Source organism: Emys orbicularis, chromosome 2 (assembly GCF_028017835.1).
Source record: "Emys orbicularis isolate rEmyOrb1 chromosome 2, rEmyOrb1.hap1, whole genome shotgun sequence".
In the NCBI taxonomy this organism is placed as follows: Eukaryota; Metazoa; Chordata; order Testudines; family Emydidae; genus Emys; species Emys orbicularis.
In genome coordinates, this window is record NC_088684.1 from 43,608,892 (window position 1) to 43,625,251 (window position 16,360).

At 45.0% G+C, this 16,360-nt stretch overlaps 1 protein-coding gene across 3 annotated transcripts in view; it reads right to left on the reverse strand.

The window, feature by feature from the left end:
- Positions 1 to 16,360, reverse strand: part of ESRP1 (epithelial splicing regulatory protein 1) — a 58,200-nt gene that overhangs the window by 15,910 nt on the left and 25,930 nt on the right. For 2 of the 3 annotated variants that reach the window (XM_065398950.1, XM_065398951.1), the window contains exons 11-13: positions 14,648 to 14,866; positions 8,893 to 9,091; positions 5,038 to 5,203 (exon numbers count right to left, since the gene is read on the reverse strand). In XM_065398950.1, the coding sequence (XP_065255022.1) occupies positions 5,038 to 5,203; positions 8,893 to 9,091; positions 14,648 to 14,866 (584 nt within the window). The remainder of the gene's footprint in view (positions 1 to 5,037; positions 5,204 to 8,892; positions 9,092 to 14,647; positions 14,867 to 16,360) is intronic. The other variant, XM_065398949.1, reaches the window with a different exon arrangement.

A 16,360-nucleotide genomic window follows, 5' to 3' on the forward strand; every position in this document is an offset into this window, starting at 1 on the left:
GGGAGCAAGGAGTCAACTTCTCAGCATGCAACTATCTATATCCTATAATTTTTGCACCTTAAACACAAAAAAACGAAAAACAAATTCACATGGCCCTCCTTACTGTCCACCATCTCTGACAGAAGCACAGAGCCTGCACAGTTCTGCACTATTGTCATAAGTGTTGCAAGCACAGAACGCACGTTCCTCCAATATTTGCAGAGTTGTAAGAAGAACTGAATCAGTGGGGAATATGACGATTTATTGGAGGACAGATTGCTGTGAGATATACTGTGAATCAATTCTAAGATTGTTGGTGGTGTTCACAGAGCAGCTACAGATGGTGGAGCGCTGCTTCTGGGCCCGAGAAATGAGCACTGATTGGCAGGATGACATCATAATGCAGGCTTGGGATGACAAGCTGTGGCTGCAGAACTTCCGGATGTGCAAAGCCATATTTCTGGATTTGTGTGCTGAGCTTGCCTCAGCCCTCCAGTGCAAGGGCACCAAAATGAGAGCTGCATTGACAATGGGAATAGTGAGTGGCAATCGCACTGTGGAAACTTGCAGAGCTGGATTGCTACCAATCAGTGGGAAATCATTCTGGCGATGCAAAATCCACTGTGGGGCCCATTGTCATACAAGTGTTCAGGGCCATTAATCGCCTCCTGCTATGCAGGACTGTGACTCTGAGCAATGTGCAGAATGTAGTGGATGGATTTGTAGCAATGGGGTTCCCAAACTTCTGTGGAGCAATAGATGGCACGCGTATCCCTATTTTGGCACCAGTCCACCTTGCCGCAGAGGTCAGAAAGGACTATTTCTATAATTATGAAGTGTTGGTGGATCGCCAGGGATGCTTCAACAACATCAGGGTTGGCTGGTCAGAGAAGGTGCATGATACAGACACTCCCTGACTTACGCAAGCGTTCTGTTCCGGAACGCCTTGCATAAGTCGAATTTTGCATAAGTCGGGAATGTATACCCGACAATTAGGCAAAAAAAAGCGTATGGAACTTTTTCTGTAAGTGCAGATTTGCGTAAGTTGGGTTTGCGTAACCCTGGGGAACATCTGTACTTGAATCTTTAAGAACACAGGACTGTTCAGAAAGCTACAAGGAGGGACTTTCCCATCTGGTGGATAACCATTGCCAATGTCGAAATACTAATAGTAATCCTGGGGGACACCCAATCTAGCTATTGTTCCCCTGGCTCATGAAGCTGTACACCGGTCACCTTGACAGCACCAAGGAAAGGTTCAACCACTGGCTCAGCAGGTGCAGAATGACAGCTGAATGAGCTTTTGGTAGATTAAACAACGCCAGTGTCACTTCATTCACAAGATTGGACCTGAATTTAAAAAAAAAAAAAAAAAATCACAATGGTTATAGCTGCCTGCTGTGTCCCACATAATATCTGTGAAGCAAAAGGGGAAAAATTTGCTGCTGAGTGGGAAGTGGAGTGGCTGTCTGCCAAGTTTCAACAGCTAGACACAAGGGCTATTAGAAGAGGTCAGCCCTGAGCTATATGGCTAAGAGAGGCTTTGAAAGAGCACTTTAACTGCGTGCCACAGTAATGCATTGTGGTGGATTGTGCTCTACCTGGTCCTGCTGTTTTGGGGTCTGTTAGGAATTGTGTGATGCATGGTGTACATCTGTGAATAGAACACTGTCAATGCTCCTATTAATTTTGAAGCGTTTGCTGTACATGTAGGATTATTACATTGTGTCACTGATCCTATGTGCTGTCACACTGTACAGCAAGAAGTGGGTCCTTTTAGAACTGCTAAGTTCTCTGCAGCGTATGTTGTGAACTAATAAAGAGGAATTATTTTTCCAAATAGAATTTTATTCAGTAACTAAGTCAGCCCAAGAAGTCTGTGCAATTTAAAAGCAAATACATTAAAAACTTAAATTAATGGAACAGAACTTAAGCAGAAAGAACATTCATGTCCATTTTACCTACACATACAGCAACCATGGCTGTCTCAGGTCAGTGTATGAGAAGTGTGGCTGTCCTTAACGTTCTTCGGGGTGAAGTGGTAGGAGTCGGGATGCGGCCCCCTGATACCATGTGGTATGTTGAGTGGGGTGTGTAGGGAGATGATGCTGTAATGGAGTCCTCCATGAACTGCAAAGGGAGGCGAGCCCATGACAGTTGAACCTGTAGGTCCACAAGAGTCTTCGGCATCTGTTTGCTGCCGAAGAAGCCCAGTCATATCCTGGTGCATCTGATTCTGTTTTTCCTTCGAAGATTCCTGGGCCTTTCTACAGGCTACCTGCAGTGTTCATCCTCCAGGCCCCATGCTCACGGTCTGATGCAACACTGGCTTGCAGGATCTTGCTGAATGTGTCATCCTGAGTCCTCTTCTTTCTCCTTATCTGGCTTAGGCGTTCCACAGTTGTGGCTGTGGAACCCCTCAAGGCTGCAACGGCAGCAGCTGCAGATAAAACACACAGAGGTACCATTGTCAGTATAGTCACAGTGGAAAGTGAAAGTGAAGATTCAGAACTCCCTTCCCTTCCTCCCCTAAAATTTTACACCAGACATGCTTATTGACACTTCTGCTACAGAGTGCTTGTGTGCAGTACCACTCACAGCACCAGCACTGATGAGTATCGCCCACCAGGAGTGAGGGAAATGAAGAGGGAATTGCTCGGTTGCATGAAGCTATGCATAAAGGGCAATGGCACTGAATGCTGGCACCATTGACCACAGATGCTGAAGGTTTTATCTGATCTCTCTCTCCTGAGGGTAACAAAGGCACAGAGCACTGCTGGTGTCCTGAAGCCTCCCAGGCTCGTATGCTGCTAGCCTGTGTACTGCAATGGCACTTGCCAAAGTTATTACTGTATGCAGTGTAGTTGTAGCTATGTTAGTCCCAAGATATTAACGAGACAAGGTGGGTGAGGTAATACCTTTTATTGGACCACCTTCTCTTGGTGAGAGAGAGAAGCTTTTGAGCCACACAGAAATGTACTCAGAGCATCACTTTCCCAGACTTGAAGAAGAGCTCTGTGTGGCTTGAAAGTTTGTCTCTCTCACCAACAGAAGTTGGACCAATAAAAGATATTACCTTACGCATCTTGTCTCTCAAGTTATTATTGACTGGCATGGGAAAGTGTCCTTATTGCAGAGGAAGAAATAAGGCTGCCATCCCTAGAAACATTCTGGAGAGGGTTGCAGAGTACTTCCATGAAAGTTTCATCAAGACACTCAGGAGGATTCAAGGGACATCCCTGTGTACATAAACAAATTGTTCCACATGGCCCCACTATCCTACCTCTAGAGGGGAATGAAAAGCAGATAACACTACCTCTTCTACTACAAGTAAATTAATGAAGAGTCAACAGCTGTGTCCTGGTAAGTTGAAGGTGCCATCATTGTAATGGGAAATACATTTACACACTTACCCAAGGTTGCTTCCCCGCATCAGGCTCGCTTGTGCTTGACTGCCGGGACCAACTGGACAGCGGTGGAGTCTCAAACAGGTTCTGGTTCACCTTGTAGCTGGACCTCCCACTCTCACATTCCCCATCCTCCTCCACCTCTTCATTGCCAGGGGCCTGAGACTTTGGCTTCTTGGTGGTATCCACAATAGTCTGTGGAGTGGTGGTGGGGTCTCCGCCAAGTACAGCATTCAGCTCTTTGTAAAAGCGGTACATCTGCAGCTCGGCACCAGATCTATCAGAAGGCCAGCAAGGCCAACAGTCGCTTGACGCAGTTCCTTTGCTTTCATATGGCACTGGTGCCAGTCCCGGTCATACCCCTTCGCCTGCATCTCCCATGCAATCTGCTCATAGATATCCACCTTTCTTTGGCGGGTCTGTAGCTATGCCTACACAGCCTCTTCTCCTCACTGGCCTAGGAGATCCAATATCTCCAGTCTACTCCATTCTGGAGTACCTCTGGACCATGTAGCCTGCATGGTCAGCTGGGCAGTTGTACACAACAATGGATTGCTGCTAGATGTGCTTGCCAAGCTGGACAATCAGGAAGAGGCATTTAAAAAAAAATGTATGAGGCTTTAAAGGGAAGGGAGGCCATTCGGTTTCTGTGACCGCTGGGCATTTACCATTGTGAGCAGAGCTATCAGTGTCAGGCATTGTGGGACAGCTGCTGGAGGACTGTTAGTGTTGTCATAGGCAACAGCTTTTACCCTCGTGCTGCATTCACCTCAGTACATTGACCCCGGCTCAATGGGGGACGGTGTTACTGCGTCTCTGTAATGTGGTGCTTATATCAGTGGGAGACAAGTTTAAATGTAGACACATGCACAACTAGGTTAACGCAAGACGGCTTACTTTGACCTAACTTTGAGATCAGGCCTCACATACAATCTCGACAGTATGAAGTACTTTGCATTCCAGTCAGAACGAACAGTTACTTTGTGATTGTGAAGTATATATTAAACCCACTATACCGCACCCACAAGAGACCGGTGTTTGTTTCCTTTAACCAGGAAAAGCTAAAAGCCCTCAGAGGAGAGAAATGGGGGATGGAGGAGGGAAAAGAACATTAGTCAGTCAACTTGCACTGAAGCACGTGGGAATAATTTACATAGCGCCTTTCCCCATCAAAGTTTACAAAATCCTTTAACTGTACAGAGACACTGAAAAGCAGTTACCTCGAGGGTGGAGGGCATCAGTCAGAACACTGCAAAACAAGTTGAGGGAAGGAAGAGGCAAAATTCTGGTAAAAGACATTAGTGCAAACCTCTGATTTTAAGACACAAACCATGGGATTTTTACCTGACACACAGCCCCTTAACAAAAAAAGGACAATTCCCACGGAGAGGCAATAACAAGTGTGCTTCTAAGTCACTTGGTCACTTTTCAAAAAGTCACACGCTATTCAAGTGACCAATATTTTACACATATTAAAATTTGCCACCTAAACCTGGAACCCCACCAGTGGATTCTGAAATAATTACCCTGATCAAATACTGAGCAGGCTATTCCCTATAGCACAAGCCTTCACCATGGCAGCCAATACTCTTTTGAGAGCTTCATGCATTTGCTGTAAAAGGACTTATTTGTTCCTGTCTCATTGCTTTACCTGGGATAGTACGTGTAGTTCATGAAGAGCTGAGCGCCAGCTGGATAGTATGCTGTGGAGGACTGGAGTGTTCGTGGATTCAAAAGCACGGAGGGCTGATAAAGGGCAGCTTCTGTTGGAATAACTGCTGCAGGAGCTGGAAGTGAGTAGGACGGAGGAGAAAGACCTAAAAGAACCAAAGGAGGATAGATTAACATGGTTCACCAAATTCCAGTATATTCAGCAAGAGAGCCTCAAAGTAAATCTAGGGTCTTTCCAACCTGGAAAAAACTTGCTCACATTTTCATAAAGTTATCTGTGTAGAAATCACAAAACAAAAAAAGGTATGTGACAATACACAGAAGCCATCTCTTGCTCTCAAGGTTATTATAGGGAGGCACATGATAAATTGGTCTCCTAAACAACAGAGTACAGGACACATAGTAATGGGCATAAAATTGCAGCAAGGGAGATTTAGATTAGACACCAGGAAAAACTTCCTGTCAGCGCAGTTAAACATTTGGACAAAATGCCTAGGGAGGGCGTGGAATCTCAGGCCTGGTCTACACTACCCGCCTGAATCGGCGGGTAGAAATCGACCTCTCGGGGATCGATTAATGGGACGCGACAATCGATCCCCGAATCGACGCTCTTACTCCACCAGCGAAGGTGGGAGTAAGAGCCGTCGACGGGAAGCTGCGGAGGTCGATTTTGCCGCCGTCCTCACAGCGGGGTAAGTCGGCTGCAATACGTCGAATTCAGCTACGCTATTCGCGTAGCTGAATTTGCGTATCTTAAATCGACCCCCCCCTGTAGTGTAGATGTAGCCTCAGTCAGTGAGGTTAAGAACAGGTTAGACCAGGGGTCGGCAACCTACAGCACGCGTGCCAAAGACGGCACGCAAGCCGATTTTGAATGGCACGTGGCTGCCTGCCGCGGTTCCGACCCCCGGCCTCACTCAGCCCCCCCGCCCACCGCTCTCCCCTGCGGGGGGGGCAGGAGGCAGAAGCTTCGTCCTGCAGCAGCCAAGCTCCCCCGCTTCTTCTCCCAGCCGAGGTGCAGCCTGCTTTCCTGCCCCTCCTCCTCTCCTTCCCTGCGCCGGCCCTTGCAAAGGGGGGTGGTGGGGGGGAGGAGTGGCAGCGTGGCTGCTCCGTAAAAGCCCCGCAGCCCTGCTCTCCCGGCCGGAGCTCCAGCCGGCGCGCGGCAGCCCCGCGGCCCGTTGCTAAAGCCGGCCCTGGGTAAAGGAGGCAGAGAAGAGGTAGGGACGGGGCCTTGGGGCAGGGGGTGGAATAGAACATATCCCTTCCAGCCCCCTGCCATGAGTCGCTCAGGGGCAGAGGGCTGGGAGCACCCCCACAAGCCGAGCACCCCAGCCCTCTGCCCTGCACCCCCCCACACACCCAGCCTTCTGCCCTCCCCCCCCCAACACCCAGCCCTCTGCCCTGACCCACCCCCCACACCCCCAGCCCTGACCTCTAAAGCCCCCCACACCCCCAGCCTTCTGCCCTGCACCCCCCACACCCCTCCAGCCCTCTGCCCTGACCTCTGAAGCCCCCCACACCGCCAGCCTTCTGCCCTGCACCTCCACACACCCCCAGCCCTCTGCCCTGACCTCTGAAGCCCCCCACACCGCCAGCCTTCTGCCCTGCACCTCCACACACCCCCAGCCCTCTGCCCTGACCTCTGAAGCCCCCCACACCCACCCTTCTGGGGGTGTGGGGGGCTTCAGAGGTCAGGCCCCACTCAGCCCACTGCCGGCCTAGATGAACAGAACGCCAGGCTGGCAGCGAGATGAGCAGGCTGGTGGCGTAAGATCAGCATTTTAATTTAATTTTAAATGAAGCTTCTTAAATATTTTGAAAACCTTGTTTACTTTACATACAACAATAGTTTAGTTATATAATATATAGACATAGAGAGAGACCTTCTAAAAAAACGTTAAAATGTATTACCGGCACGCGAAACCTTAAATTAAAGTAAATAAATGAAGACTCGGCACACCGCTTCTGAAAGGTTGCCTACCCCTGGGTTAGACAAACCTCTATCAGGGATGGTCTAGGTAATATTTAGTCCTGCCTCAGTGCAGGGGATTCGACTAGATGACCTACCAAAGTCCCTTCCTGGCCTACATTTCTAGGATTCTATGATTTGTAGGAACAAATTCTCTTTCCAAAGAGATGAGTTGGTTTACTGGTCTAGTTTCAGTTATCAGTTAAGTCTCCTCTCTTCAAAAGAGAAGAGCAAAGTTGGTCAATATCCAAGATTATATCTGTCCAATCTTCCCCATTATACAGGGCATTCCTTCAATTTAGAGATCTCCATCCCTAACAGGCCCATTATATTATTCCTTGGTACTTCCCACCATGTCACTTCTTCATTTAACAGGATAATGCAAATTCAAAAAACAAAGGTTGTTTCTACAAGTTGCACACATACAAGAACTGGGGGGTCAGACTGTTCCCCAAAGCCCTTAAGAGTAGTGTCTCTCTCCTTCTTCCAGAACCATATTCTGATCAGTGTAGACAGATTAGGAATGGCAAAACTGATCACACTTTTTTTAAGGGACCAGCAGTTGTGAAGAGACCATCTGATGACTCAACTCCTCACTTCCCCCATCACAAGCAGACAAGGGGACATGGCCTGTTTGAACTTTTAGTCACCTGTGCTCACAGCTGTAAGAAGGTGAAACTCAGAAATCCAAAAACTTTTCCATGATTTCAGCAGAGTTCATTAGCCTGCTCTGGGAACCTTCACAAAAGAAGTCTCTGAACAAAAATCAGAGTACACTTGCCGCATCTCTAGGGGAGAGTGACCTGTCTATCCCTCACTCCCATTCAGGCCTTTGGCTTTCTGCTGACAAGGGGACCAATTATGATGGTGGTAGTTTCTCTGATGGGGGGAGGGATAGCTCAGTGGTTTGCGCATTGGCCTGCTAAACCCAGGGTTGTGAGTTCAATCCTTGAGGGGGCCATTTAGGGAACTGGGGTAAAAATCTGTCTGGGGATTAGTCCTGCTTTGAGCAGTGGGTTGGACTAGATGACCTCCTGAGGTCCCTTCCAACCCTGATATTCTATGATTTGTCCACTAGAAAGTGGACTGGGACCAACTCTGTATGGGCTACCAAGGAGCCACCAGGTAAACAAACAGCATTGGTCATAACCAACCTGTCTGGATTTACAATATTCCATTTCTTCTGCATAAATAGGAGGATCCTACCTCAATTATCCTGCCATTTGCAATCTTTGAAGCAAAGTATTATTTTCCCATGGGTTCAAAGCCATATTACTTTAAACAGATGTCAGCCCCTGAGCCTTTGCAAAGTACTGTTTTCTGATCCACCAAGACATTTGGCTAGCTTAGCTGCATGTCTAAATACATATTTCACTCACACACCAGCAACCTTAACTCCATGCATTCTGGATGTCTAGGGAAGAGTCCAGGGGTTAGTAGCTGTTCAACAGGTAGAATATTTGTGTTTAGACTTGGAAAAAAGCATTACCAGTGGTTGCAAGAATTAGCCTTTAAAAGAGAGGGAGGGGCATGGAGTCCACACACACAGTGATAAACTAATTCATATTTAAATTTTTATTGGGCAAAGTTCCCTTTCAGAGTCATTGCTTGTCCAGAGCAAGTTAAGTTGCAGAAAACAAGTTTGTCAGTGGAAAAGAAGAGTATAATTTGAAAGTAATTCTTCTTCAGTAATAGTAATCCACAACCAAAAGAAAAATGATCACAGGCTACTGCTGATTTCAGATTGAAAAGCCTTGCAATTCCACCCCCATTTAATATACCGTACAAAGAACTGGGAAGAGAAAGAAGCTCCAACACCTACCAGCACACAGCGAAGAGTAGCGCCAAGAACCATGCAAAACTTACATGGTAACTTACATGGTGGTGGGGACAAGCCATTTCGATTTAAAGTGCCCCCCATTAATACAAAGTTCATCTCCTCTGCAGAACACTGAAAGACTTCAATGTATCTGTCCTTCATGGTTTTCTTATGACACTTCTGTGCAGCCAAAAATGCTCGGTCTGCAGATTTCATCTGGATAAAGGCATCTCCTGATGGACGGCCCTGAAAAACCAAGAAAAGGAACAAGAGCAAATCTATAGTTCCAATGTAAATACTCATGTGGTACCAAAACAGGAGTCACTTGCAATGTTAGCAGCATCTTTTACAAAGACTATTTGACCATTACCACCCCAACTCCTGTACCAATCAACAGTTCTGATACACTTAAATTCTCACTACTGCCTGGGCCCATGGTCTGCCCACTGTACATTACATCAATATTTGTCAGCCTTCTACTATTATTTGTTTTGAATATTTAAGTAAAGCTGTTATCTATAGTATAGCCTGACTATTTTTATGGCTCAGAATAGAGAGAATAAAAATGCCACACGTTAGCTCCAAGTATAGCTTCGGTAAAAATAAGAGTTTAGAAGACCTCTTATCCCAGTGTAAGCCTTTTTTCCATTTAAGCTTATGTTGCTTGGGAAGGGACTTAAGCTGAACCCCAAAAGCCATTCTTATACCAGAATAAGAGTGCCCACATGGGGAGGAGGGTGCAACATGGGATGGTTTATAGTTGTAGAATTATTGGTTTAAATGCATGCCCTAGGTTACACTGGAAGGAAACAAAAAAACCACCACCACCAAAACACTTTCTAGAGTAGACAAGCCCTAGGAACTTTAGTCCTCTGTTCAGAGAGCACATTTCCTTATATAAAGAGGAACAGGGTCCTGGAGACAAAAAGCAACAACGACGACAGCAAAGGGGTGACTGTATTCAAGTTTGTGAGCCACTGATTAATCTCAGTGCTTAGCTTGACCATTTAAACGCTAACATTATTCCACAAGGCTCCCATACAATTCAAGCATGACAAAATCTTTACCCTCTCACATGTGCACTGTGGCAGCAGTTTTGAATGAAGCCTTTAATCTATTCGAGAAATGAGGTGGGTGAGGTAATATCTTTTATTGGACCAACTTCTGTCTCTCTAATATCCTGGGGCCAACAAGGCTCCAACACTGCAAAAAAACCTTTTAATCTACATCATGAAAAGCTTTTCCTAAACATAGCCAGTGTCTGTTACTTACTGAGGCAGAGGCAAGTATATATGTGCCTTTGCAAGCTACTGCTGCTTTTAAACTGCAAATGGTCAAGCTTACAAGACGTGGACCTTTACAACATATGAGCATACCAAGAGATAGACACCACCAGTGACTTTGGACAAGAAGTTTAATCTCCTCTGTCCCCTTCAATACTCCATCAGTATAATCGGGGTGATCAGCTACCCTTAACATGGGTATTGTGCAGTTGAATTCACCAGCACTGGTGAAGCTCTCAACTCCTCAGACGGAAGGTTCTGCAAGAGGAAAATGCCAACCAGGTGTAGCCAGCCCAACATGTAATGAACTGGTGCAGCTCAGTTATGCAGGGGTTAGGATTTGGGGAGGTTGAACAGGAGGGAATTCAGGCCCAACGCAGAGCTTATCTCTGCCATATGTAGGAAGAGTGGAGATGGACCATGGTCATAACCACAGGCTGTACTGCAATAAAGAACTTTCTCTCTCCCCCGCAGAGGGGGTCACTAAGGCAGCTAAGCTCACTCAAGCTCTTGTCTAAAACTGGAGTATTCCTGAATAGATGATGCACAGACAAATCCTTACAATGGAGCAGGAGATCTGCTCCCACGCGGCAGTTGTGGCAGGATTCCTGTCTACCACTACATGCTGCGTTGGACACAAGGAGAGCAACAGATGGCAAGACAGCAGATCTCTTCACCAACATTTTCCCCACACAGGCACTCAAGCTGTGTTTATTATGCTTTTAATTTATTCCTGGACCATCTCTGGACATTTAAAAATTAGTCTTGGAATTGGCAGTCCAGCCAATTTAGTTAATCCTTGAGCCCAAGTGGTAGAGGTCTGTACTGGAGTGATAAAAGACCCAGGTTTCAGTCATTGAAAAGATGGCTGCCATTTGCACAATTACATCCTTCCTTAAAAACCTTACACTTTTGTGACGCCACTCACCACAGAGCGAGTGGTTCAAGTTTGGAACGTGTGTCTCGCATATCTAGACTGTACTGTCAGTGTCTGAAGTGGACTATAAAAGCCTTGGTGCAAGGACTGTCTTCTTCTGTTAGTAGAGCACCAAGTTTAGTGCGCTTTAAGAGTTTCACAGGCCAGGAAGAAAACCAAAGAGAATGGGACAAGTAAGGCAAAACGTCAGTCCAAGATAATTTGAGCATGGATAGTGTATGTGGTGTCATCATAACAGATTATGGTTCATGTCCAGAGTAATTTACAAGACAGTTTGAACACGTGAGACAGATTGAAGGAACAAGCTTCAGATAAAAGTCATGTTGTCTAATATCCGTTCTTTACTTAGGGTTTGTCTGCACTTGAAATGCTACAGTGGCACAACTGTGCCACTGCAGCACTTCAGCATAGACAGACACTACCTACACCAATGGGAGGGGTTGTCCCATCAGTGTAGATAATCCACCTTCCTGAAAAGTGGTAGGTAGGCCAACAGAAGAATTGTTCTGTTAACCTAGAACGGTCAACAATGGGTGGTTAGGTTGGCTTAACTATGCTGCTCAGAGAGCATGGATTTAAATTGACTTAATTGTCTAGAGTAAACCAGGCCTTCATGGATTAAGTCAAACAGGTCATTAACCCCATCTCTAAGGATAAATTAGGTCATGGATTCTGTGACTTTCAGAGACCTCCGTGACATTTTCCGCTTCAGCCCTGCGGCTGGGGCCCCCAGAGTGCAGAGCCGCTGGCTCCTGAAGTGCCAAGCCACTGCAGGTGACAGGGGGGACCTGGAACTCTCAAGCTCGAGCCATGGAGCTGTCAGCCGCTGGGGCAGTGAGTACTAAACCCTCCCCACCTCCCACAGCAGGGCTCAGGTTCACACACACACACACACACACACACACCCCTCCCGCCCAAATCAGTCCCCCCTCATTATTTTTAGTAAAAGTCACAGACAGGTCATGGGCTTCCAGGGCCGCCTGGGGGGGGCAAGTGGGGCAATCTGCCCCAAGCCCCACAGGGGCCCCCACGAGAATATAGTATTCTATAGTATTGCAACTTTTTTTTTTTATGGAAGGGGCCCCCGAAATTGCTTTGCCCCAGGCCCCCTGAATCCTCTGGGCGGCGCTGTGGGCTTCCATGAATTTCTGCTTATTGTCCACGATCCCTTCGTGACTTTTACTAAAAGCAACCGTGGCAAAATTTTAACCATACCCATATCACAAGCTATGGGAGAATGGGAACTAGCCCTCCCTGAGGGACAATTGCTAGTTTAAGAGATTGCTAGTTCAGAGTGGTCAGCTATCAGGTTTCTAAGGGTACGTCTATACCCAGCCGCTAGTTCGGCGGCTGGCAATCGAACTTCTGGGTTCGACTTATCGCGTCTTGTCTGGACGCGATAAGTCGAACCCGGAAGTGCTCGCCGTCGACTGCGGTACTCCTGCTCGGCGAAAGGAGTACCGCGGAGTCTATGGGGGAGCCTGCCTGCCGCGTGTGGACCGAGGTAAGATCGAACTGAGGTACTTCGAACTTCAGCTACGTTATTCACGTAGCTGAAGTTGCGTACCTTAGTTCGATTTGGGGGGTTAGTGTAGACCAAGCCTAAGGATTTTGATACGAGATTAAAGATCTGTGAAGTATAAGAATGAAATTAAGTATCAATTTGTATATTTTGGTTGGGTAAATGGAACAGTTTAATCTGTAATCCCAGGGAAGAGAGGCAATATTTTTTTCAGAAATCCAGTTATATAGGTAGGCTTGGAAGCATTAGATTTTTACTGGTAAATGTTTATTTCACCACACACATACAAACCAACCAAAAATATTTCTATCACTATGATAGAAATTTATAGACCAGCAAATTAAGAAAAATGCTGCTTGAGAATTTAACATTTGATTTAGGGATATTTACTTAATATGTTTTGACCTGTGATATTGATAATTGTGTTTTAGCAGTTATAAAGCTTTAAGTTTTTGAATCTCAGTATTGACTATCATTAATTACCTGATACCCTCTGAACTTCTGACCCCACCCATAATTTCCCACAACTGTGAAAATTTAAATAGATAAAAATAATGCTTAAAAATGAACATTGACATTATCCATCTAAACTAAAAAAACAAATTAATTCTTCCAAGCCTAGAGAGTATCACATTGTTTACCCTATATAACAAAATCACCAAATAAATAGCAACACACATGCTTGTCCCTTTGTGTGTGCCCCGACAGATGTTAAATAAGTGTGTGACAGTTATGCTTTTTCACTAAGTTACAAACATCAACTTGCCTTTATATGGTGTCAAGTATCAGGGGGTAGCTGTGTTAGTCTGTATCTACAAAAACAACAAGGAGTCTGGTGGCACCTTAAAGACTAACAGATTTATTTGGGCATAAGCTTTCGTGGGTAAAAACCTCACTTCTTCGGATGCATAGAGTGAAAGTTACAGATGCAGGCATTATATACTGACACATGGAGAGCAGGGAGTTACTTCGCAAGTGGAGAACCAGTGTATAATGCCTGCATCTGTAACTTTCACTCTATGCATCCGAAGAAGTGAGGTTTTTACCCACGAAAGCTTATGCCCAAATAAATCTGTTAGTCTTTAAGGTGCCACCAGACTCCTTGTTGTTTTTGCCTTTATAATCCTCTTAAAAGAGATTTTGGCAGGTTGTGAGAGATTAATTAATGTAGTGTCTATCTTCTGGACATAAAACACATTATTAAAATCTTTGAATTTACTTGACATTTTCTGCATCACATTCAAGTAACTAAGTCTTTGAAATTAATGTATTGGGCCATATTAAAATGAGGCAGAGACTCTCTTACAACCCTTGGCCCCTGGCTCTAATGATTTTGGTGCCCAATTTAAGAAGCCTTAAAAAGGACTGGTTTCAGAAAATGCTGAATACCCATCCTCTTAATGAGTCCCTTTTAAAGGCTTTTTAAGTTGGGCACCCAAAAAAAAAACCCCCAAAACAAAACAAAATTAAAACCCCCACAAAAGAAACCCCTACCATTAGTCAAACAAACTATAGACAAGACTTTTTGGCTGGAGAGTCTAAAAGGTTTTTGTTGTTGGTTTGTTTTTTAATCACAACCCCACAAAAACAGATTCCTCACCCCCACTACCTCATCTATCATCATCAAGAAAAAGAGAGGAAACGTTTTTAATCTTTTTAGGTGTGATGTTGTATGTTTCACCATATAGAGCCCAACACATCCTGCTTTCAAAACCCCCATGTGCAACATGAGTTACCTATTTACAGACAATGGAAATAATTCTACATACATTTACGGATAACCATACCAAGTTTTCGGTTGATCCTGTTAGCAATTTGTTTGCTACACTGGGTCCAGTATTAAAAGATATAATGCCTTGAAGCAGCTAGGTTCTGTGAAAGACTATTGATTATTTCCATTACACTCCTGGAGGACAGAATCAGTAGCTGTCTCCCCTTTGTGCATTTAGGGGCTTTATCAAGGCTGCTTTCCTACTATTCCACTAGTAATCAACCCAGGGGATCATGTGGTGGGTAGCACACTAGCAACCATGACTTGCATTCTCCTGTTGTCTAACTACCTGGTGATTTAATACCATGTGAACCCCATGGGTCCGAATATCTGCAGAAAACTCCCCCAAGAATTCCAAAATGTCCTCTATAATGGCAGCATAGGGAAGACCACGCAGACGTATGCAGTCTCTGACATTGGTCGGAGGCATGAATTGCTGAGGTAACACGGGAAGGATAGGCGGTGCTGCAAGGGGAACGAGAGGTGTAGAAGAGTACCTATTCAGCACCTGCACAAAACCAGAAACAAAGAAATGGTGAGACCTCAAGCTTGTTCTACTGAACGGAATGTAGATTATAATTTACAAAAATTCTGTCAACTTGTGCAATACTTAGAAGGTAAGTCATCTAAGCACTAGGCTTTTAATCAAGGATAAAAATACAGCTTGAATTAATAAGTTCTGAATAAGTCTGAAGTCTTTGGGTGGCTTTATTTGAAAATGTCATCTTGGTTTCTTTTTGATCAGACTGCAAGTTGCAGTGCTCCATACCAGAAAATGTATCAGAGCAGCAACTTCCGAATTATGTATATTACATTTACATAATACTTTTCATCCTGTAGGATCCCCCCAAAGCACTTTATATGGTCATAGAAGAGTTGTTTCCAATAAAAGGCATCCAACCTAGATGACAAAAGCGGCAGCTGTTAACCAGGACACAAGACTACACTGTCAAGGTGGAGGAAGAGAAGAGTCCTGAAACTAGAAGAAGATTTTTGTTTCATGTGCTACGGTACAGTGTAAGCCACCATTTAGTTATTTTAATGACTGAAGTAGCCCACGTAGCAACACCATCTGTCAGCTAAAAGTAATTATATTTGGCCAAAAAGATCATGTTACATTTTAGATTTATTGTTTCTAGTTTAAACAGTAAGAGCCCTGCCTAACAGTTATGTGAATATTCAATCATTTCCTTTGATCACATCTATGTAAAACTTCTATGCATACAGCAATATTATGCATGTTTTTGTCAGTGCAAACAGATAAGGCTCTATAGAAAGAGTCAAACTCCAGATCTATGAAAAATCCAGGTTAGCTCAAAACTTGTGTGTGTGACAAGATGCCAGAAATGACAAGGGTCAGGCTACACTAGCATTTCCACTGTTAATACCAATCAACTGAGCAGCATGTGTGCTAGTGCAGTGGTAGGAAGTGTAACAAGTCTCCTTGACCAAGACTGGCACATGATTGACTGCTGGTAGCCAGTTCAACATACTGTTTGCAGCATGGAGAGGACTCTCAGTTTCTGTAACTGGTTTAACTGATCCTATTTCCTTGCAGGTCTTTATGTGGCAAGATATCCCAAAATGCATTGCCCCCTTCTACTGTTGTCCTCACAATCTGTCTTGCTGAAGAGATTAAAGCAGACCGAAACAGAGAGAGAGCTCTCACAGTATAAGATAAAGAGGGAGAGCTGTGTGGGACTACTTTTACCCCAACCAGGGACAGGATGGGGAGCTGAATCTCCACCACTTTTGGTAACAGAAAACACAATATTCCTTCTTTTACTTTAGGGATTGCTCTGCCAAGGACAGTTGTCCAGATTTTCCTAGAATGCACTAATACCTTAGGCAGCATGGTAGCAGCCGAAACAAATACGTGCTGCTACGCGGCCAAACTGAACCACGCAACTTGCAATAAGTTACAGTGACCAGGCCTCTAACCAGAGAGTCATCATTAGACAGAAGTTAACGTTAAGCAACTAAGATGGAAAATTTGAACTCA